Raw genomic sequence first — 25,839 nt, forward strand, 5'->3', positions numbered from 1 at the left:
TTCTAAAGAATCGAAATCGGTAATTGCATCAAAATCGTAAATTTAGTACAGAATCAGGAATTGTATTGGCATTGGGATAAATATTGAAATTGTTCCATCACTATTTTGTTTGGTTGTTTTGATTTATGGCATATCAAGCCTTTTTGGGTTATTTAATGCCAAATCCAGTAATTTTGGAAAATGGTTTTATGCTTCAAGTTCTTTATATTTTAAATATTTATTCTGGAGCTTTGGTTTGGTTGTCCTGTAGAGAAGAACATGTTTCTGTTTTTTGACTTTGCAGAGCATGATTGAGTTTTGCAAAGAGAAAGGATAAAAACAATAGCATCAATGTTTGGTGAATTAAAGTCAGGAATCCGATATGTTCCATCAGTCTGATCTGGTAGCACCAGTTATATAGAGATACGTGGTTGCATTTAAAAATGCCTTTCAAACTGAAGTATGAAAATATGTTCCATAAACTAATGAGATAATGTCATTTTAAGCTCAATTGTAATAGACAAACAGAGTCTCTTATAGAGATTCCTGAAGCATCTGGAACTGCCACTACATGACCTATCAACTGACCAACAGACAAACTCTCTCTTATAAACGTGAGGACACGTCTATAACAATGTTTTCACATTAAAAGTTCACCTTTGACCTTTAATTAATATTCTTTTGTGTTTAACTCAACAAGTAATTCTTTATGGAAATGAAATATTTTAGTACTGAAGGTCCTATTAACCTATAGTCTTGTACATTTCTCCGACTCTCCTGAATACTGATCTAGTCTAATAAAATTTAAACCAGTAGTGGCAATTGCTTATGCATATAATATCATTACTGTTTTTTTTTTTTTCATTTGCTGTTTTTCAAATGATTTTCTTTATTCCTTTTTGATACTCACTATTTTTGTTTTCTCATGCATTATGAATGCCTCATTTGAAACTATCTCTACTATTATATAAAAAGAACTTTGTGTGTGTATGTGTGATTTCGTTCCCTATAGACTTGAAAACAGCTGGGCTGATTTTTATGAAAGTTCACACAAAGGTACTTTACATGCATGGCAGTGTTCTTAGATTTTGTATGGGAATGTCTTCGATTAATATTGATAATCGATAATCAAAATAATTAAATGAAAAAGGGAGATATCAACACCTTATATAGCCTAACACCACAAATGCATTTGAGAAGTTTTATTACTACACAAGCCGAAAGGCCTGATATATAAAATCAAGTAGATGTTTTGATACAACAAGAGCGTATTTGAAATGAATATTTCTGTTTAAAGCACAATTAAAGTATAATTCTTGACTTTTGCATTTTAAACTTTAATGCAAGCTTTTATATATAAAAAATAATTTTATAAAATCAACAGTAGGTTCTCTACAGTGCAATGTAGACTACAATGTATTGTGGACTAAATCACTGCAGGGGGGGGTATGTGAATCTTTCTCCCAGTGCATTGCAATGAGCCTCCAAATAGAGCAAACAATCAATCAATTTGATTGAAAAATGGGCGATTTCACCGATTTCGATGACGGTGAAAATATGGGAGTGTGAAACATTCATTGATTATCATCTAATCCTGGGCAACATTAGGTCTTCCTGCTAGTATTTTATATTCTGTACTTATTTTTATTTTAGTATTATTAAACTGCAGAGAAGAAGAAAAAAATCATAGATACATATGGCTTTCTGTAACGAAAAAAGATTTTGTTTTCATAAATATTAGTGTATAAATTTAGAACCTTTTAAACAATTGTTAAGTTTATGTTTTAAAAATTTTGAAAAGCAGACAAAATGCCTTTCTAAACCTTGCTTAAGATGCAAATTTTTTTATTAAAATTTAGTATATATTTTTTATCTTGAGTTTTTTTTTTTTCATATTAATTTCGGATGATAAAATATCTATCATCAGAGAAAGAATGTTTTCGAAAATTAAAGTTTATTTTTTCTTTGTAATTAGTAGTTGCTTCAACATGACCATGAGGCACGATACTACTAATTACGAAAAAAAATAAATAAAAAATAAAAATAAGGGTAGAACCTTTAATTTGTGAAACATTCTTTCTCCAATGCTGGATATTTTATTATTCCAAATTTTAAAAAAAAAAGCAAAAAACAAAAAACTAAAAATATTTCCATCTTAAACATGGTTGACAAAGGCATTTTGTCTGTTTCTCAAAATTTTTTCTTCAAAGATGCTTCTAATGAATTTTCAAAACTATGCCTTTTTTTTTTGGTAGATTATGAATTGTGTCTTAGATTTGAAGAGATTCTATAACAATTTACAACACACGACCTCCTTTTTACACATTTTTTATTTTTAACATAATCTTTAACATTTTGCAGCCTTTGACCTCGGCTCAATCTAAAATCTACAGTATGTACAGTGATTAATGCCCCCCCCCCTTTTCAAGTAACGAGACTTTTGTGTTAAATGCATCTGCCTATTCCTTCACCCCCCCCCACACACACACATACTTCTGGTCATATTATCCCATTCTCCTGCAAACAAACAATCAAAATCATTAGTTTTATTATTATTCCGCTGTCATCTTTGTTTAAATTGGCAAGTAATTCTCTATAGCTGACTTCAAGATCCAGACTCGCATTGAAAGGGATGCTGATTATAATCAATCGCTGGTGCCTGCAGTGACTCCGACTCCCCTCCTCACACACAACTCGGCCAGTTTCCGAGAGAGCTAGACTGATTGTGTTTGATCATCCATTTCAGACTATCTTTCAAGATAGAAAACAATCTGTATCTGCATGCAGTGTGTGAAATATCAACTCCCTGGATAAAACTTATTTGTAGACTTACAGAAGTTGTTAATTGATTTTGTAGAAAACGATTTTGCTTCAGCTTAGAAGGCGGTAATGCAACGGCTCGTACTGAAATCGAACATCTATTGATTTCAGACACGACATGCGATAACAATGTTCTTGTAAAACAAAAGCACAAATTGAGATTTAAGAAAAATCGAATTTTTGTTTTGTTTTTAATTTCATGCAAGAGATATTTGACTGATAATCGTCTACTTTTCATTGTTAAAGAACTGTAAACGCCGTTTGCCCCAGATGCTGAAAATTTTCTAATATGATTACTAGAATGATTTCTGTAGAAGCAAGGCACGGTTTTTAAATCAAGCGAAGGGACGATGGTGAAAACGCATGTGGTCTGTACAAATTTTTATTATGGAAACCTCGTACTAATAACAAAATAAAATTCCCATTTTGAGCTAGACACGTGTTGATACTGCTAAAACAAACACTAGAACAAATTTTTACCTCCCCCCCTCCCACATATACATACGCAGTCGCTGTTGACTTTGTGAGGATAATGTTGCTGCTGTCTTTCTCGTCTCACACAAAAGAAACACATGCATTAATTTATCATTAATGTTACATACATCAGTGTTGTTGCTATCTTCTATGCATGCGTGGAAAACCAATGTGCATGCATTGACTGTACCATACATTACGACCATGTAATCCTTACAGCCACCAACCTAGAAAATGCTGCTGTCAAACCTGACATAGTTATACGGAATAAGTCAGAGAGAGTGGCAACCTTGGTTGAAGTGAGTGTCCCTAGTGATAGAGGTCTGGACAAGGCTGAAAGGGAGAAACAGACTAAATATCAAGGTTTCATGTATGATATGAAAAGAAACTGGAATCTTAGGGAGATGTCAATCATACCAGTTATTATAAGTGCCACAGGGCTTATGGAGAAGAACCTGAAGTCCTACCTAACTAATATTCCTGGTGAACCAAGTGCAAGTGAAATCCAGACAATTGCATTTAAGGGAACAACGAGGATACTAAAAAGAGCTCTCGGTTGGTTTTAATGAAAAGCAGAAGAATGTTGGCAGCTGGTTTGGCTGCTCCATACCCAGTGTTACAATCTTCAAAGAAAAAACAAAAACAAAACAAAAAACAAACACCCTAACTCCTAATCATACTATTAATTCAATGGAATGAGGGCTTACTGTGTCATTTGTTTTAATGATACCATTGTAAACTCTGCAGTGCTTAAATTTTTTATGGTTGTTTAGGTTGTTTATTTTTTTCTGATGTGTAGAGCCCCAGGTTATATGACAACAAGGAGATCAACCACTGGTTAATTTAGCCATGTGGTCACTTATGTAACCCAAAAGCCAGTTATCTCTTTTCTCTGTTTGAGGAACCGGGTGGGTGAGGGACGCGTTTGCCAAATCTCTCCCACTTTTCCCTTTTTTTATTTGATCACCAAAGTACAATTTTCGTTTGTTCACCGAGCCTTTTTGTTCAGAGATGCGTGCGGTCAGTCGTTTCTTTGCTTTAAACCACTTCTGTTGAGATGCAACTGAGACACCATGCATCAGCCATTACTCCGTTCATACAATTTGTTTGACATGCCTGCTAGATATCATGATATATCAACCTTTTCATATATCCATGTATTAAGAAGCTGTGTTTAGTTTCAGTGTATTACTTGTAAACGCAAATAAATTCTGTTATAATTCATTTTATTTTTGTTCCATTTTTGTATAGAACGAATGAGAAACAGTACTGTTGTGATGGACCTGCAATTTCCATCCAGCCATGAGTAATGTGTTTAATTAATTGTATACAATGGATTATTGTGCTTCAATATTTGAATAATACAAAGCTGTGTTCATTTACTGTTATTTTTTTTTACCGTTAACTTTTTACAGTTAATCACAAAAAACCCCCCTCATTTTTCTTTTGAGTTAGCTAGCATATGATGTAATCGAGCCTCTCTCCTTTCACTACTAATGTTCATATCATCATTTTGTCCAAATTGAAATGAATGGCTTCCTCCTTGAGAAAGCTTCTTGCTTTGATAAACTTCTAGAACTGACTTTATCTCCAGACATATGGAAGTCTTACATAAAATATGTTGCTAAGATCGTTGGAAAAATGGTTAGATCATTCTACCGATCCAGAAAATATTTCACTCTTTACACAATCCTCTACTTGTACAAGAGTCAAATATGCCCTAAGATGGAGTACTGTTGCCATATCTGGTGAGGTGCTATTCAGAACACACCTTCCTGTCTTAACAGGGTACAAAATTGACTTCACAATTTTGTGGCAGATATCCTCTTCTCTTCCTTGTAGCTTCTTAGAGGTTGCTAGTCTTTTTCTACTCTATCGTTATTTTCATGATAGGTGCTCGGCTTAGCTCCGATCTATGATCCCAAACATTCACAAGAAAAACTCGTCTAGCTAGTTTCCTTTATTTCTCTGTCTATCTAAAACTAAACAGAATTTCCATGAGCAAAGTTTCTTTCCAAGAACTATCCGTCTGTGCAATACAATACCATAGGGTTGTTTCCCAAACTGACAAAAACATGGTCATTTTCAAGTCTAATGTTAACAAATTCTTGTCGAGCCGGTTTCTTAAATCATCATATTTTGTCCAGTTTCAACCATCGATACCAATCATCACAAAATTGTCTGACGTATCCACCTGTCATTAACTCTTATCCTCGTGTGGCGTTTGGGCCTTGATAAGTAGTGATTTGTTTGTAAGTACACACACACACACACACACACACACACACAAAACCCTTCCGAAAAGTTTACGGACCCGTCAGCAATGCAATGCTTGCCGCTGACGCTTCAGGTGATCTGCATCTGCAATAAACCAATGCGTTTCCTGAAGGAGAAGGTAGTGCATGGGAAGATAGCTTCCTTGGGTCGGATAAAACCACTCTGATATGAGCCTGATGACCTGTGTCTGTTTGTTAAGGCAGAACTAAAAGTGTGTGAGGCAAAACACGTTATTCAGCCGAGGCTTTTCTAAAACGTTGATTCAACAGGACTAAAAAAATCTTAACAGAGAGAGAGAGAGAGAGAGAGAGAGAGAAAAGCAGTACAAGTTTTTGTGTTGTGGAAGTTGGTTGATAGAGTTGGGCGGAGAGTAGGTTTCATTGGGAGGACCCCGGGAATGGAAATTGCCGACTGAAGGAGAAGGAGAAAGAGAAAAAGAATTATAGATCTACATTCGGACTAGAGCGCCGGACGGGTCGGGGGTTTGGCTTTTTCTTCACTGTTGTTGGCTAAAATCTAAAAGCTGACAAGTGCGAGGAGGGGAAATCTCGATAGAAAAGGTATCTGTGTTTCTCCCCTTTTTTCGTAAAAACTAATGTCCCCATCCTAGACCCTCTTTTAAAAAAATCTCACCTCTCCGCTAGTTTTATTTCAGTCTCTTTATCATTTTGTGATTTTTTTTCCCTCCCCGACCTCCTAGTTCCGTTTTGCTTCACCCTAACTCCTAAGCAATCATTTCGAACATCCCGTTGCGTTTATTTAGTATCTACTATTCTAAAAAAAAAAAAAAAATTAAAAAAACGCGAGGATCCAGGCTTTTAATTCGCTATAAATGTCAATATTTTTTCTACTTTCACGATGACAAATGGTTTTCGCTTGGAAAGGAAAATACAAAATTTTGGAAAAAATAAACCTGTAAAAAAACAAAACAAAACTTAAAATTACCAACAACTTCGGTGCAAACTTTTTTTTGGATTCTTTACCATTCTTTCACTCGAAGAGATTTAATTCTACTTTTTGGTCATGGCTACACCATTTATAAATCATCATCAATACCAGTAAGTATTTTTTTTTTTTATTATGTAAACATTTTCAATAGTTTCTCTTGTTTGTTGGGTCATTTTATTGATTTAATAAGTTTAAAATCGTATTAATAAATAAGACAACTTCATGTGTCTGTATTTTTCGATTGCACGTGACTTAGTTTTTTTTTTTTTTTAATTTACAACTAATCAGTTTTTTATTGAAATGTTGGTACTTACGTACTCGTGCTGAAATAATAACGTTAAAAAACCTATTCCATTCTTACTACGGGAGCAGGTTTTTTTTTTTTTTTTTTTTTACTATTCTATACTTTCACCTAACAATTTAATAAACAAAAGATGTCGTAACGATTCAATTAAGCATGGCCCGTCGAAATGTTAAATGCAAAAATCAACTAAAAAATCTTACTAAAAATTACATACACCAGGATTAATTTCATCAGTTTTTGTAAACAAGTCGGCCGTTTTAATCTTTTTAATATTTGGTGGCGGGGGAACAAATTATTATACTTTGTGCCCTTCGAAATTTGAAAGAATTTCCAAACTGTCGAAAAGAAATTTGGTTCTAAAATTCTTAGCAAATTCTCATGTATTAAAAGATTGAAAGTTTTAGAAACTATTTACACCCAATTTTATATATATAAAAATAAAACAATAACAAAATCAGTTATAATTTTGTTATTTGATCTTATGGAGTTAATATAATTTAATTTTCGAAATCCTATTCAAAAAGTCAGTTAAACAAGCAGAAAAACTGGATACTTCTACAGAACTTGACCCTAACTCCCCACCCCTCAAACTAACTTTAATTTATAAACTTGGATTGGTTTTGTTCAAATCAAGAAGGAGCAGGAGGAGCACTAAAAAGCGAAACAAAAATGCAAAAAAAAAAAAAAAAATTAATAAAAAAAATTGACAACGTCGGAGAGGAACATCTAGTTAATAACTTATTTACTTCCCTCCCTACCAGGGCAAATTTACACACAAGGTCGGTTTAATAAATATTGTCTTCGTTTGGAAAGATTTCTTCTTCTAACAAAACAGGTACGACACTTTGACACTTAACTCAAGAACGGACAGAGTATCACTTGGTGATTATACCAATCAATTCCCATGCCTTCTTTGTGGTTCAAATTGGCTCGGTAAATCTTTGGGTAAATTTATACAAACACCGTGACAGCGAATTAACCCTAACCCTAAACCCTAACCCTAACCCTAAACCCTAACCCTAACCCTAACGCGGTGTTTGTATAATAATACCAATCTTTGCTTTTCACGCGAAGTTTATTTTAAATTGTAAAAATAAAATGCAATATAAAATTTGTAGAAACCTGAATTTCGTTATGTGTGTTTTCATTCGACTAATTCATTAAGTGGTCCTATTTTATATAATAAGTATTATAGTTTCAAACTTTTTTATTTGGTACTCATGCAATCATGCATTTATTGATCCGCGCTGAAATAATAACGTTATTATTTAAAAAAGCCATTCTTAACATGGGGAGGGGTAGGTGTGTCAGAAATTTCGTGAAAAATATTAAATAATTCCACCCCGCCTTTCCAAGCTTATAACTCCTCGAAAAATGTAATTCAAGCCCTAATTTTTTTTTTCAATTAATTTTTTTTTTCAATTAATTATTTTTCAATTATTTTTTTTCCAATTTTTTTAAAAACAAAAAAAACGTTGATTTTTTTTTTTTTTTTTTGTGATATATAACACTTTGGTGAGTAAATTAATTATTTACTTTTTAATAGACATTTCAAAATGGGAGGCGTGAATTAATTCGACCCCCTGTCTTTCCAAGCTTATAACTACTCGAAAAATGTAATTCAAGCTCTAATTTATTTTTCAATTAAAGGAGCAAGGACCAAGGTTTCATTTAAAAAAAAAACAAAACAAAAAAAACAAACAAACGTGGTTTAAAAAAAAAAGGTTTTAAACTTCATACTTTACAGGTAAATTTCTAAAAAAGCACTACATTTTTTGTTTTAAATTTGACTATATTATTTATTGATCTTTTATCTTCAATTTGTGATACATAAAACTTTGGTGAATAAATTATTTACTTTTTAATAGACACTTGAAAATGGGAGGGGGCGTGGAATAAAAAAAAACACGTTTGTCTAAAATATTATATTCGATTTATTGGAAAGAGCATAAAATTTCACATTGACCCTGAAAATATCGTAAAAATAGAATCAATAGAAAAATTGATAGATTTTTAAAGTTCAAAAATTGAAAAATACTGAGCTCGTAAAATTCAATTAATTTCATTACTGTTTAAAAAAAAATATTTCTATTATTTTAAAAACAACTTTAGTAGTTTATTTTGGAAGTATAATCCATAAAGAAAATAAACAAACCACTTTAAAAAGAGAAATTACGAGTTTTTTTTTATATTTTATTCGCAGTTTCGTGTTAGGGGTGTCAAAAATTCCTACAAAAATTCTGATACACCTAGGGGATGGTGTTTTGTACCTATTCTGTACTTTAACCTTACAATTGAATGAAAAAAAACTTTAAATACGATTTAAAAAATAGCGCGGATCAGTAAGTGCATTAGCACCTTTTATTTTAGCCGAAAAGTTACCAATTTTTATGACCGATTTTACAGTGTAAAATGGTAATTTCTACACCCCCTTCATCCCAGCTGTGTCTCGTATGATTTTAATTTGTCTAACAATAATGATGTTGACATATGGTGTTAAAATATCGCGGAATTTGTACACGACATTGTGCCACAAAAAATTCGAAAATTGAGAAGTTTTAAATTACGTTAAAACGCACAAAACATCCCGGTAGTTGGAAGAGTAACGTATATTGCCTTTGGTAACATTTGTTATTTCATTTTTTTTTTTACCCTTTTTTTTTCGTTTGTTGGCCTCTCTACTAAATCCCCACGTATCTGTGTGTTTGTGTATTACTTAAATTTCTGTTTGATTTACGAGGGGCGTGCAATAAGTAATGCCTCTGACCCACTTCCCATAGCAGTAGAGCAACGAAACTTGACACAGTTTAGTTTTTCTCTATATAGGAACCACCCAGACTTATGCATTTCTCCCATCGTTTGATGCAGCACGCCCAACCACGACGTGACTTCAGAAATTAAGGCTGCATCATCTGGGGAACTGTTTCCTTTAATAAACAACTTCATGGCTGGGAAGAGGTGAAAGTCAGAGGGTGGAAGGTCAGGAGAGTAGGGAAGATGGGGGAGGATTTCATAACCACACGCCCGTGCTTCTGATCTGGCAACATGAGAGTTGTGAACCGGAGCAGCGTTGTCCTGCAGGAGGCGGGTACCTTTGCTGATCTTGCCCCACCTCTTGATTTTGATAGCTTCCCTTAATTTCCTCAAAAGTGAAGCATAATAGGCTCCTGTAATTGTGGTACCCTCTGCCAGGAAATCTGTCATCACTACTCCGTCCTGGTTCCAGAAGACTGAGCATAACCTTGCCAGCAGAGGGCTGCACCCTTGCCTTCTTTGGAGGTGGTGAGTCCAAGTGCTTCCACTGCATTGATTGGGTTTTGGTCTCTGGATCATAGTGATGGACCCTGGTTTCATCCTGTGTTTTCATCCTGTGTAATCAGTCTTTTGAAAAACTTTGACTCATCTTCTTGGCACATCTCCAAATTTATCCTCGACGTGTTCTCGCTTCTGGAATGGTGCGAGCAACCTGGGAATCCATCTAGCAGACACCTTATGCAAATGGTCATGAATGATAGACCCTGTACTAATCTTGACATCTTGGGCTATTTGGCGAATAGTAATGCGCCGATCTTCCAAAATGGCAGCCTCAAATTGACGGACAGATGCCTCATCAATGGCAGAAAGAGGAAGGGCCGACCAGGTCTGGGAGCTGTTTCTACAGACTTCCGGCTATGTTTGAATTCACTATGCCAGCGTTTTACAAGGTCATATGATGGGACATTATCGCCATAAGTTTCTTTCATTTCATCAAAAGTCTCCTGTGGTGTGCGCCCTTTCAAATACAAAAACCAGATCACTGCTCAACATTCAACAGGCTCCATTTCACACCTGCCTCCGTTCAAACACCTATAAAACAGAAACCACAATAGGTTCAGAGCTGTAATTTGCCACATAACCCGTAGAGATATAAATCATTGCACATGCAAAATTTCAGCTAGATGAGACAACTGGAAGTGGGTCAGGGGCATTACTTATTGCACTCCCCTTGTATGCGTATGTGTGCAATTTAACACATACTGGGGCTGATCTGAGCACCGTGAACTTTTGTTCACGGTGCTCGAATCAGACCCTACGGCTCAGTCAAATACTGTAACGAGTTACAAGCAACCATACAACATTAAACGTAGGTTACTGAAACGGAAAACGACAAATAGAAAACAACAAAATTTACTGATATATTGACTGTTGCATATTGTTGTATATTTTTTGTAAATTTATTTATGGGGGGGGGGGTTAAATTTTTACATTAGGTCCACCTCCACAATTTTCTTTAAACTAACGACTTTTATAGGTTTTCGACCTATGCTGAATAAGAAAATCTCATTTAAATTTTGCAGAGACAAGTATTTTTCGAGATGTAAAGACCTCAGGTTTTAGACCTGTATTATACGCACTGTAAGGTTTGGGGTAGGCGTTCTTAATATGGAGAGGTTGGGGATTTCTATTCCGAAAGCTGTTCTTAACATATGGAGGTCGAGGGTGTTTATTCTGAAAGTGGTTCTTAACATGAAATTACTCGGTGAAAAATTGTTTTGTTTTACACGCATGCACATTAATTTCTCAGTTGTGAAAAAAAAAGGTGGATTTGTTTCCGCTAGGTAGCAGTGTAGATTTGCTTATTGCACGCACGGACAAACATGGCAGCCAGTGAATTACAGTGCATTATACAGGTCATTATATCTCGAAAACTACTTGTCTTTACAAAATTTAAATGAGTTTTTCTTATTCAGCATAGTCGAAAACCTTTTCAAGTAGTCATTTTAAAGAAAATAGTGGCGGTGGACCTTACCTAATGTAAAAAAATAATTTTTTTCTTTTAGTGCACTCGTTGATCCGCGCTATTTTTATTTATCTTTATTTATTTTTATTTATTTTTATTTATTTTTATTTATTTAAAAAAAAATTTTTTTTTATTTTTTTTATTTAAAAAATTTTTTTTTATTTTTTTTATTTAAAAAATTTTTTTTTTTAATTTTTTTTAAATTTTTTACATTTTTTTTAAATTAATTTTTTTAATTTTTTTAAATTCAAAAAAAAATTTTTTTATTTTATTAAATTTTTTTTTATTTTTTTAATTTAAATTTTTTTTTTGATTTTTAAAATTTTTTTTTTATTTTTTAAATTTTTAAAAAATTCTTATTTTTTTTTAATTTTTGTTTATTGTTTAATTTTTTTATTTTTTTATTTTTATTTTTTTTAATTTTTTTATTTTATTTTTTTAATTTTTTTTAAATTTATTTTTAAAAATTTTTTTAAATTAAAAAATTTTTTTTTTTATTTATGTATTTACTTATTTATTTTATTTAAAAAAAAATTTTTTTTAGATAGTATTTGATTAAAGTTTTATGATAGCTGCTTTTATTAAATTGTAAGGTTAAAGTATAGAATAGGTACAAAACGCCTTCCCCTCTGTTAAGAATGGCTTTCTAAATAATAACGTTATTATTTTAACACGACGCTAGTGCCATTTTTTTTTTTTTTTTTTTTTTTTTTTTTAATTGTTTCTAATCGCGTGTATGATGTGTGTGTGAATTGCTGCATTTCACAATGCTGCCACAAATATTTACACTTTTCCAAGAAATTGAAAGAATAAAATGTAAAAACCCGTGTTATTTTTGTTTTCCGTTTCAGGAACCCGATTCAAATGTTGTCGCCCTTTATCGAGCTAATGTGTACCGTCAAGAGTGTTAATCTGCTAATTAAAACAAAACTTACCTATTGTTAATCTTGTAGAAATAAAGTTAAAGTTGGCTATGTCGGATTGCGTGTGAATCAACAATTTCCTTTATCATTGACCCAACCAACCAACCAACCAACCAACCAACCAACCAGTGTGTATACTGTACAAACATTACTTTTTTTTTTACTTAAAGCCAAACGATTAAAATCAATTTCCGCCCGTCTTTATTTACATTCCTTGTCAGTTGATCGTTGTACTTCACAATGAATGCCCTGGAAAAGTCACTTCTGATTAATGTTTACCAGTTGTAAATGTGTTTTTTGTTTTGTTTGTTTTGTATATTTTAAAACTTGTAAAGATTAATCAGAAGGGACTTTTCCGGGGCATTCATCGTGAAGCACAACGATCAGCTGACGAAGAATTCAAACAAAGACGGACAGTATTTGATCTTGACTAACAAAACTTATCCACGCGTCAGTCGTTCTTGAATGAAATAGATTTATGTAAACATAAAACATTAAATTTTGTATTAACTTGAAATTTAATACATAATATTTCACAATTCTTTGTACATTCCTATGAACAAAATGAGATTGATTCCTATTTCAGTCACCTTAATTGATTAGAGTGGAATGGATTTTTCATTATTTACAAATAATTAGTTTTTACAAAAACAATGTTTGTATATTTATAGCAAATAAAAAAGATGAAATTAAAAACACTAAGTCGCCATCAAGTATAATTCAAGTTTATAAGGAACATTAACTAGAAAATTATAAACTTGAGTTATCCTTCTTCCTTAGCTAGCCTCTTTCTTGTTTCTAAAGATAGCGACTATATCTCCAGTCTAGTTTTCATTTGGGCATTTCATGTGCAACGATGGAATACTTGGTGTTTTTAATCTTTTTTTTTTTTTTTTTTTTTTATCGAAAAGATTCTTTTTACTCAAATTATACAGCATCCAAACATCATATCGATTTGTGTACCCAATTTTTACTAAATGTTTATGAATGGTAGATTTTGATATGTGAAGCCTTTCTGCTAGTTCTCGTGTTGGGTTGTGTAATGTGGATTATTCTCGGTGCTTGTGCAGAGAGTGATCCGCGCTATTTTTTAAAATCGTATTTCCAAGTTTAATTAAAGTTTTGATATATTTTTTAATTCAGTTGTAAGGGTGAAGTATAGAATAGGTACAAAACACCCTCCCCATGTTAAGAATGGCTTTTAAAAATAATAACGTTATTATTTACGTCCGGATCACTCTCTGCACTAGTACCTTAAGGCTTATTCTCAATGTCTTGATTTGCTTGTCATCTGTAGATGATTGTCTGCTTGAACGTTTTTCATCATGAAGACTAAAATCTCCATCTCTAAACTTAACGAACCATCGGTTAAAGCATCTTCACAGTACATATCTGTTGTTTGCGAGGAATTTTTACCTTCATGGAAGTAAAAAAGCAACTGTGTTGGAATGCTTGGTGAACGTGACTGTAAGAAAAGTTACTTGCGTAAGTGTCCGACGAGAGAAAGAGAATAATTAAATCCGATCGCAATTCGGATTTTCACTGAGGATGAGTAGTGTCTCAATTCAGTGTCTTGGGGGGGGGGGGGTTTGATTTCGCCACATAAACAAAAAAACAAAACACACACACAAAATTAAAATCGATCTTTTGTTAACTTGCCCTCGCGTTGAGTTACCGTTCTTCCTTAGCAGTTTTCACACTTCCCTGGCCCTCGCCCTTTGGGGTCTGAGCAACAAGTGTCAAGCAAAGACCAGCAAGACCTTGGTCAATGTAGGGGAAAACCTTCATACCAATTGTCACTATCCAGCTCCCCTACTCCCCGGGGAGCTGGTCCCCATTTCCCCTTCACTCCTCACTTTAAAAATCGGCCTTGTGCCTAATTTGCTCGGTGGGGGAGCAAATAAATACATCTTCCTTAGCAGTTTTCTCGACTTAGCGATTATATTTTTCATGGAGGTTCACTTTATTAGTTTAATGTAAAATAATCACTCGCATCCTAATAACATAAGATAGGGCAGACAGAACGAGTAACCATTTTCTGTATTTCCAAAATGTCTACTCGTTCTGCTTTAAGCAATGTTGTGAAGTGGTGGTGGTGGATAACTATTTTATAACTTATAGTAAAGCATCGTAAATCGAATCCCTGCTATGAAGCCAAAAAATATTTTCCGTGTGTACTACTGCCCATCGTATTGACGTGTACATCGCATGAAAAAAAAAATGCTTGTTTTACATTGGTAATCTTTTAAACCAACGCATTTCAGGTGAAAACATTATTACGTATGTGTCATGGCGAAATCAGTATAAATTGTAAAAAATTATGAAAAGTGATTCAGTCGAAAAATAGTTACAAGTAAAAATAGAATTTATTGAATTATCGAGTTTTATCGTATGTTTTAATGTGTAAAAGTTGTGCAACCAATTCAGTATGACAAACAAGAGAGATAACCCTTGACTTAAATGAAGGGTCCACTATAGGAACCTAATTGTAGCTGATTTAAAAAAAAATACTTCTAGCACACCATTTTCTGGATTATTTTTTTATAGGTTTTTAGAATTTATACTAATTTCGTCAACACATAAGTAATGTTTTTACCTGAAATGCGTTGCTTTAAAAGATCACCAATGTAAACAAGTACCATTTTTTTTTTTCTAAATTTATAACAATGCGGTAAAATAATGTCCTCCTACACGTTATTTACGTTGTAAGCTCCCAACGTTCGAAAACGATTTTGAAGCCTTGAAATTGTCAATTGGGAAGTAATTTCTGGTTATACTTCAAATAGGAAAACAAGTCGAGTATTTATGGGTCATCTGTGCAGCAGCAGCACTGCAGCAGCTAAAGCAAAGAAAATGGTATTTTTCTACCGCGCCCGCGCCACTATTGTATCAAACTTGCTTATCTTTATCATCGTATAGAGACCATATTATGGCCGGTGCTCGTTGATGGTAACCCTTAGTCCTCATTTTTTTGTTTTATTTTTCAGCTTCGGTTTGTTTGTTTATTTTTTCTTTCGACTCAATTGTTGGCGAAATTCTAATTGACAGTATCTATTTATTTATTTATTTGTCTATTTATTTATTTATTTATTTATTTCAATCGTACATTATTTGACCATTCACCTGATGACTATTCCGAGTGAGGGGGGGTATAACAATATATCATATGCTTCTATAAACTTGGCATGAAAGTGCACGTGTTTATGTCAAGCCTCGGTCCGACCAACACCTGGAATTGTTGTGAATAATCTCCAAGAAACAAACAATAGTTCGGTTAATTCCTATTTTAGTCTCGTATTATTCCCAAGCAACTTATTTTCACTTAAACCCTGTCTTAGTAAAGAAAAAGAAGTGCTTGTGCAAAATAATAAATTTTAGTTGTTACGGAGATTGCCGAGTTTTGACATACATAACTACTCGAACGCCCGGCGAATAAACGGAACTGTTTCTTTTTTTTTTTTTTTTTTTTTTTTTTTTTTAATTTTAAAGGAGAGGGTCTGTTACCACTTGGACTTATTATTATTAGTCGGTTTTAGTCTTTTGTAGGCAGGGAGACTTGAGCTTTATGATCGTCCACGCCCAAATTTATTGCTTGCATCTCAAAGTTTATAATTTCTCGAAAGTCGTGAATCTCCATTGAATTCTTAGATAGCCATTCTATGCAAGTACAAAATAAATAACAGTAAAACAGTAATCTGCATGTACGGCACAATCGCGTTGACACACCGGTTCTCGCCAGATCATCGAAGTTAAGCAACATTGAGCCTGGTCAGTACCAGATGGGTGACCGTTTGGGAAGGCTAGGCACTGGGAAGGTTGGGCATGGGGCCAGCACCCTCACCCCATAAAAAGAACTAAGTCGCTACAAAAGCATCTACAAAGTTGTAGATGGCCTTATGCCCCTTAGGGGCTCAAGGCTATGGAGTAATCTGCATGGTGTCATCGTACACGTCACGCGTTGAAATCAAGAGTTACCGGGGGGGGGGATAGTTGCAGTCTTTATAAACCAGTTACTTCGTGGCTATAGTCAAGATTGTCTGCTCTTTTTTGACTTTCGGTTTTTACTCTGGATTAATGATTATCTTCTCAAATAACGCAAAAAAGTGCCCTTTCTCCATTTTAAGAATGGATTTCTTGTCTCTTGACCATGTCTAATTATCTAGAGAAATGGACAGCAGAAAGGAGAAAGAGTCTGCAATCTAGACTATAATCACATAAGTTATAATTAACTACTTTATTTTTCGACTTGTTTATAAAGATGTCGACTATATTTTTCCTGGCAATGTTTCATTTCAGCATTTCAATTGTGGCATTAAGCTTTATATAATTAAAATGTTTTTTTAAATTATTTTTTGAATAAAATGTTTTTAGTAAAAATCGGTAATAAAATACACCTAGCTTTATCACTTCACTGTAGTTCCACAGTTTCATGTGATCGTCAGGAGTGCAGTGTCGTGTGTTTCAGTGTCAAACATGATGGAACTTGGGTGGTGTTTGTTGAAGAGGACGGCTCTCACAAGAACTTGTTTACGTACAAGTTGAACAGTCGCTGATCTAGATTTTGCTGACAACGATGCAGTATTGAGACATAGGCAGACATCCAAACTGAAAATGAAGATTCTCTCGGACAACATCTTCTGCCACATCGAATCACTATAACCCTTAACGGGGAAGTAGTCGATGAGATTGAAAACTTAAAATATCTCGGTGCCACCTTCACAGCCACAGGGCAGGGGAAAGCTGAAATCTCGATCAGAATCTACAGGGTTTGCTCTGCTTTCTATCGATTCCATAATCACCTTTGATCATGAAAAGAAATCCGGCTAACGACCAAATGTTGCATCTACAGGCCCTTTTTTGCATGATCCTTCTGTACATGTGCAAAACCGGGTCCTTGTAAGTAACTGACATTCAAGGACTGGAAGTCTTTGATCTGTTCTGTCTTGGGATTCATATCTCTGACCATGTCTCAAACGCCACAATCCATGCATGATGTGAGCTTCCTGGACTTGAAGTAATTCTTATCAGGAGGCTCTGATGGTTTGGCCACACCCTTTGTTATCCACCGACTGACCTAATTTACAAGGCAATAGCACCAACACTGCTATCAGAATGGTGAAAGAAGAGTGATGGTCAATTGAGAGCATGACTTGCAATGGTCAAAACTGACTTGAAAACTATGACCAGCCCTCATGTCTTTGGTATGCGATAATGGAATCGTGAACGGCTGAAGTATGTTGAGGAGTCAGCAGAAGACAGACCTGGATGTACTGCCTCAACTCGTGATACGGTGAATTCTCTTGGAGCCAGCTCAACCCATCCAGGGTGAATGCTGTCACTAATACAAGTATAAAAACAGCCGTGTTATAATTATTGGCTTTATTCATACGGCCAAGAGAATATGTAAATATGAAAGAGACGAACAAAGAGCTACCAGAATCATTTCGCTACACCTCCTACTCGTTCTCCACCAAGGTTTGATTTTAAGCTATCACTTCAAATGTCCAATAACTGTCAAGTTTAACTGGAGATTGTTATCTTCTGGCAGAAATGCCATCACTTCTCGACTTCTGTCATTCACTGAGGTCATATTTTACCTCTCACCTGTCAATCATTTAGCGATTTCGTTGTTTATTCTGGGACCTTTTGAAGTAATCTTTTATTCTTCTATTCTAGACAGAGACTTAAGCTCTCATTCTCTAAAATGTTTTGTCTCTGGATCATTTGGTCTACTTAAATCATAAATAGAATTTTTTATCGCTAAACATGCAGCTTGAGTCACAAATTTTCACACTATCCGTGCTTGTTAGCCTTCAAAGTTGAGTTAAACAAAATAAAAACAATTTTTTTTCTTTTTCTGGGTAAATTATTTTGCTAGTTTATTTTATATCCTTGACATTTTTTTTACAGCTAACCTCTACAGCTATTAAGTCAAAAGTAACATATACAATGACCAGTGTCTAATAACATATGCTTAATGACTTGCTAGATAAGTAAACAGGATTTCAATCTGATATCTATGGGTGATGACACAGAGGAATAGGATTTTAGAAAGAAATATACAAAAGTTTTTTTTTTGTTTTTTGTTTTTTTTTCTTATAATTTAAAAATAAAATTCATGTCTTTTAAATTGATCGACACAGTTAAAAATTTGTAACTCTATCAAAGTATTTAAATCAGTAAATTTTATATAAAAACATGTGAATTGAAAAATTTCAGAATCTGTTTGAAAAAAAAAAAAAAAAAAAAGACATTAAATATTTGAATTTTAGATAATCTCAATTAAATTCCTCATCATTTTCTCCATTTCCTTAACTAAGAGTTGCGTCTTACTTAAGGGGGTTTAAGCATTTCTAATTTTCTGGAATTTGAGTTCATTAAAATTTTGCAACAAGTAATTCTAATCTATCTTGTGTCAGATGATTAAGTAAACCAACCATCTATTGCTAAATGTAGTGCTTCAGTGGACTGCAATGCCATCCCTACTAAACATAATCAATCACATCACAACGCTAACAGCTATATTATTAGTGCAATTCATTTCACAGTTAAGTAAAAGACACCATTGGTCCTGCGTTTACTCCCTTTGCTAACCATTGTGAGATCTGATTTGGAAAACGTTTCTGGATCAACGATTTTTGAAATCTGACACTGGAAGAAGAAATTGTTCATCATCGCAACGCAGGATGCGATGAAATGTAAAAAGTATTTTTCAAGTGACTTAATTAAGCTGATGAAAGATATGAGGGGCGGGCAATAAGTAATGCCCCTGACTCACTTCCCATAGCAGTAGAGCAACGAAACTTGGCACAGTTATTAGTCTTTCTCTACATAGGAACCACCCAGAGTTATGCATTTCTCCCATCGTTTGATGCAGCTCTGGAGACCATTTTTGTAGAACACCCCAGGTTGGTCCTCTAACCATGACGTGACTCCAGAAATCAAGGCTGCATCATCTGGGAAACGCTTTACTTTCATAAAAAACTTCATGGCTGGGAAGAGGTGAAAGTCAGAGGGTGGAAGGTCAGGAGAGTAGGGAAGATGGGGGAGGATTTCATAACCACACGCCCGTGCTTCTGATCTGGCAACATGAGAGTTGTGAACCGGAGCGTTGTCCTGCAGGAGGAGGGTACCTTTCTTTGCTGATCTTGCCCCACCTCTTGATTTTGATAGCTTCCCTTAATTTCCTCAAAAGTGAAGCATAATAGGCTCCTGTAATTGTGGTACCCTTTGCCAGGAAATCTGTCATCACTACTCCGTCCTGATCCCAGAAGACTGAGCATGACCTTGCCAGCAGAGAGCTGCACCCTTGCCTTCTTTGGAAGTGGTGAGTCCAAGTGCTTCCACTGCATTGACTGAGCTTTAGTGTCTGGAGCATAGTGATGGACCCAGGTTTCATCCTGTGTAATCAGTCTTTTGAAAAACTTTGACTCATCTTCTTGGTACATCTCTAAATTCATACTCGAGCACTCGACGCGTTCTCGCTTCTGGAATGGTGCGAGCAACCTGGGAATCCATCTAGCAGACACCTTATGCAAATGCAAATGGTCATGAATGATAGTTTCCACAAACCCTGTACTAATCTTGACATCTTGGGCTATTTGGCGAATAGTAATGCGCCGATCTTCCAAAATGGCAGCCTCAATGGTGCGAGCAACCTGGGAATCCATCTAGCAGACACCTTATGCTTATGCAAATGGTCATGAATGATAGTTTCCACAGACCCTGTACTAATCTTGACATCTTGGGCTATTTGGCGAATAGTAATGTGCCGATCTTCGAAAATGGCAGCCTCAACTTGACGGACAGATGTCTCATCAATGGCAGAAAAGGGCCGACCAGGTCTGGGAGCTGTTTCTACAGACTTCCGGCCATGTTTGAATTCACGATGCCAGCGTTTTACATGGTCATATGATGGGGCATTATCACCATAAGTTTCTTTGATTTCATCAAAAGTCTCTTGTGGTGTGCATCCTCTCAAATACAAAAACCGGATCACTGCTCGACATTTAACAGGCTCTATTTCACACCTGACTCAGTTCAAACACCTGTAAAACAGAAACCTTCTTAGTGACACACAATATGGTTTCCACTCTGCAAGATCTACCGCAGATGTGCTGACGATTATATCCCACAGGATTAGTGAATCTCTTGACAAAGGCTTCCTTTCTAGGGCAATTGCTCTTGACATATCAAAGGCCTTCGACAAGGTATGGCATAAGGGTCTACTTCACAAGATTTCCAGCTACGGTATAACTGGAAATGTTTTCTCAATCATTAAATCATTTCTCTCCGATAGGTCCATAAGAGTAGTGGTAGATGGACAAAAATCGGAGGCCTGCAATATAAATGCTGGAGTCCCTCAGGGGTCAATCCTGGGCCCAACTCTCTTCCTGATCTACATCAATGACCTCCCTAAACACATACTTAAATCATTCGTTGACATCTATGCTGATGACACGACCATCTACGGCAACACATCAAAGGCTGTAAATGACAAAGTTCTCTCGGATTCTCTCTCCTCTGATCTCGAGTGCGTGGTTCAGTGGGGGAAGATGTGGCTGGTTACCTTTAATGCATCCAAAACCAAACTCCTATCCTTACATCATCAACGCTCTGATCTCCAGCTGGCATCAATTGTGATGGATGGCTCTCGTCTGGGTGAGGCCCCGTGTTTTGACAAGCTTCTGGGTTTGACCTTTACTCCTGATCTGAAATGGAACACGTACATCAAGTCTGTTGCCAAAGTCGCTGGAAAGATGGTGCGATCCTTCTACCGCTCCAGAAGATATCTCACTACTGATGCAATTCTCTATCTATATAAAAGCCAAGTACGTCCAAGTATGGAATACTGTTGCCATATCTGGGCAGGAGCGGCCAAAAACAGCCTATCATGCCTTGACAGAGTACAAAATAGACTTCGTGGCTTAGTGGGGGATGCCCTTTTCTCTACCCTGCAACCTCTCTCCCACAAAAGAGACGTTGCGAGCCTATCCTTGTTTTATTGTTATTTTCATGGCAGGTGCTCGTCTGAACTCCAATCTCTGGTCCCCCCTCGCCAATCTTTCACGAAAAACACACGTCTAGCTAAATCCACTGTGAAAAATTTCCCCCACTCTATATCTGTGCCTAAATCAAAACGTGGATTCCATGAACAAAGCTTCTTTCTTAGAACTGCACGCTTGTGGAACTCTGTTCCGTCTGCCTGCTTCCCTCCGGACTACAACTTGGATGTCTTCAAGTCCAATGTTAACAAATTCCTAATGAACCGCCCCCTTAAGTAAACACTTCATCAAATCTCCACACTAACGTAATGTACTTGCAATAACCCTTATCCCTGAGTGGCTTCCGGGCCTTGATAAGTGGTGATCAATGTGTAAAAAACAAAAAAAAAACAAAAAAAAACACACAATTAGTTCAGAACTGCAATTTGCCACATAATCCGTAGAGATATAAATTGTTGCACATACAAAATTTCAGCTAGATCGGACAACTGGAAGTGGGTAAGGGGCATTATTTATTGCACGCCCCTCGTATATTATAAATTAGCAGGGAGACCTGGCCTTGCTCTGGATTGAATGATGATCAACCAATTTTTCACTCTTCCATATAATTGTCATTGAAATCGGTGAAATCACCCAGGTTTTTTTCAATCAAATCGACTTATTGCCTGCTCTTGTTGTAGCTTACATTGCACTGTAGAGAACATACTATTGATTTTATAAAATTATTTTATATATAATGGCTTGAATTAAAGTTTAAAATGCAAAAATCAAGTATCATGCTTCAATTGGGCTCTAAACAGAAACATACATTTTGAATGTATCCCTGTTGTACCAAAGAACCTATTATTGATTTTATATGTCGGGAATTTCAGCTTGTGTGGTAATAAAACTTCTTGAATGCACGTGTGATATTAGGCTGTGTAAGGAGTTAAGTTTGTTCAAAATCGCCTGTTCCTTCTATCATCGGATTATTTCAATTATCGATTATCGATACTTATCAAAGACATTCTAATACAAAACCTATCTAAGAACACTGCCAGGTACATAAAATACTTTTGTGTGAAATTTCATAAAAGTCGGCCCAGCTGTTTCCGAATCCATGGGGAATGAACTCCTACACACAGACAAAGTTCAAATATTTTAATTTATTTAAAGAAGGGAAAATATTAACAAATTACTGATATCATTATCAGCTATATTAGAACATCATGACATGTAGAAATTGTAGGGATGGCTCAACTGGAAGGAACTTATTAAAGAAGTGGAGTTCCATCAGTTAAGTTAAATAAAATATTGTTCATGTCTCGTTCTTCTCTTTTGAAGAAAAAAAATATGAGAATCCTTCATCGTTTGGTGCTTAAGATAGAAAATATTGAACATAGGGCACATGATGGATGTATCGGTATGAGACTGGAAAAAAATGTATATCCAACAAAGATTTATCTTTTCAAGATGCATCTATTCAATGTGTGATTCTACTGATAAAAATACTGTGGTAAAATACGTAAGTAACTAAAAATTGGTACAAACTTCTGATTTTGGGCAGCGTACAGGGTCTTGTTATGGACAAAATAGAAGAAAGGAAAAACAAAAAACCTGATTACTGCATCTGATTATATGCTGGCGGGTCTCGTAAAGTAACAAGAATTCTGATTGTCTTAAATGCAAATAATTTGCTTAAATAAAAAGGCAGTTTAGAGATGGAGGCGAATTTAGGAGTTGTGAGCTTGGACGAATTTAACCACAAACTTTGTTAGATGAAAGTACAGAATATTTATTAATTTATTATTTAATCACGAATGCTATTTCATGCTTAAATGTGACAGTCGGCCCGATGGGCAGAGATCCTTGGATGCATAAATACATTGTGTCCATTTAATTTGTGCAGTGCAAATTGATAAATGCCAGTTTGTTATGGAAATATGTGGACTTGTCAAAGAAATTGGTATGATAAACATGTGGTTTAATGAGAAATGAAATAAAATGTCTTTGAAAGCTAAAAATAATGTTGGTTTAGTTAGCTGCTAAAAGCCACTAATGATCACGTTTTTCTTTCTTTTTATGTTCATTTTATCATTTTTGCTGACCAGCTTTGAAATCTTTACTTTAAAAAAAATGTTTCCTAATTCGTCATTATCACCATAGCAACCATCAAATTCCAAAGAAAAGTTTGAAATGACAATGTGATGAATGGTTAAAAAGATTATTATTTGGAATTTCATCATCTTGAGTCTTTCCGCTTTTGCTACTTTGAACCATTTGAACATTGGGTGGGTGAATACTATGGATAATAGGTGGCTGACATAGTTGTCTAATTCCTGCCTATATCATAAGTGTTTTAGTACTAGATTAAATTTTTTTTTTTAATTGCATATGCTATACAAAAAAAAAATGAAAAATAGTTCTGTAGAGTATCTTAACATCAAAACAGTGACTGCTTTCATGTGGTTATAGTTTCATTAATTAAACTTTACCCAGCAATTTGTAATGATCGCAATCATGAAAGAATACAAGAAAAATCTGCTTAAGCATTAAAAGTATTTTAGAGTATTTTTTTTTTATATATTATCATTATAGATCTTTAATGGAAACGATTCCTCATCTATATGAGAAATCGTTTCCATTAAAGATCCAGTTAGGATTAGGTTGGTGAAAAAATGTTTTATATATATATATATATATATATATATATATATATATTAGTTAAACGTCAAAAAAACATTTTTGCACCAACTTAATATTATGCATCTAAAATTGAGAAACTCTGTATTCATTGGGTTTCGTTATTATATAAACACATTAGGGAGAATTCTTGTTTTTTTTAATTTTTTTTTTTTTTACTTATTCATGTAATGTTAGTATTTTTAAGCATTTTTTTTTCTAAATTTTAAATGCATAATACTACCTTGAACTGGATTTTTCAATCAAAATTACTTTTAATGCCTAAACAGACATTTTTTTGCATTCTTTCAATCTTTGTAAATTGCCACTTGTCTTTTGCCAGTTAAACACTGATTTGGCTCACCAGGACTATCTTATTAATTAATCATTCCTCCACATTTTTAAAGTCTTTTTCTGTTTTGTGACAATTCCTTCAATCCATTTTACCAACTGATTGAATTTAATTAAGATAATTTTTCCAGCTCTTTGATACGACACATGCATGTGTGGTTATTAATATTTTCCTGTGTTACGATACTAAACACATATCGGCCATTATTTAATCCATTAAAGTGCATTTTTCTGACTAATTTTGGTATGAACGAAAAACCAGACCAGAAATCATATATTTTTCTAGTATCACTGCCAGCAAAAGATAATCCTTGGGAGAATGGTATCATGATAAACATATACCATACTGCGACCCCCCCTTTCTGATTAATGGAGGAGGTAATGCCTGGAAGGATGGTCTCATGATAACAAAACGGATACTACACTAATACCCCCCCCCCCCCCCCCGGAATTCAGCATTGAAAGATTAATAGAAGTAATAGTTTAGTTTCGGTCTTTTAAAGAAGACAGATACCAAATCTCAATTAGTGATAGATTATTTACTTGGAGTTCTTACACCAATTTTTACAGGTAGCTTTCTCTGAGATCTGAATAACAGCAAGTTTCCACATATTCTGTTCACGTTCAATATTATTGTAACTCACTTAGGTTTTCTTGCACCAGTTATTACCAAATGTCTTTTTTTTTCTGATAGTAGATAAAGATTTTTCTTCGATAAATGATAATTATCCTCAATATTCTGATCTTAAACTGAATTCATTGGTGAGACTCCATTTTGAAAGGGAAAAATTGGAGTAACCCTTTTGTAACTAATTACTACTAGGTTGACTCCAACCTGAAATAATAGTATCTGTTAGAAGTCTCCTCCTTTTTTTTTTTTTTTTTTTTTTTTTTTTAGAATGTTGTTTGCAAACTTTTTAAAATAAATAAAATATATACTTATAAAAAAAATTAATTTAAAAAAATGCTTTGATATTAAATTAAAACATAAAATTTTTTACCAAAATAACTAGATTTGGCATTAAATAATATGCCAAAAGTTGATATTCCATAAATCATAGAAGCAAATGACATCAATATTTCAGTACTCTCTATGCTCTTCCAATTATGGTCTGGATGATATTTTTAATCGTTTTGGAGCTTCACAACCAGTCTGTGATACCAACCACTACGCTTTTCAATTTGTATCGTTTTCTTACGTATCGACAGATTTTACCGCTATAATTTCATTTCCCTTGCATTCGTCTTGATAGATTCCATTTTCCTTTGAGTTGGGTTTGGTTTTAGTGCTCTTGTTATTTTTCTATAACGGCATTC

At 34.5% G+C, this 25,839-nt stretch overlaps 1 protein-coding gene across 8 annotated transcripts in view; it reads left to right on the forward strand.

The window, feature by feature from the left end:
• The window catches only part of LOC145292105 (LIM and senescent cell antigen-like-containing domain protein 1), a 314,593-nt gene that overhangs the window by 122,607 nt on the left and 166,147 nt on the right, over positions 1–25,839 (forward strand). For 2 of the 8 annotated variants that reach the window (XM_080138198.1, XM_080138204.1), the window contains exon 1: positions 1,864–6,608. The exons of the other annotated variants lie outside the window; for them this stretch is intronic. In XM_080138198.1, the coding sequence (XP_079994324.1) occupies positions 6,574–6,608 (35 nt within the window). In that variant the 5' untranslated portion in view covers positions 1,864–6,573. Of the gene's footprint in view, positions 1–1,863; positions 6,609–25,839 lie in introns of those variants that run through there. 8 annotated transcript variants of the gene reach the window in all.

Source organism: Euprymna scolopes, chromosome 13 (genome assembly GCF_053919585.1).
Source record: "Euprymna scolopes isolate OS-2025 chromosome 13, ASM5391958v1, whole genome shotgun sequence".
Classification (NCBI taxonomy): domain Eukaryota; kingdom Metazoa; phylum Mollusca; class Cephalopoda; order Sepiida; family Sepiolidae; genus Euprymna; species Euprymna scolopes.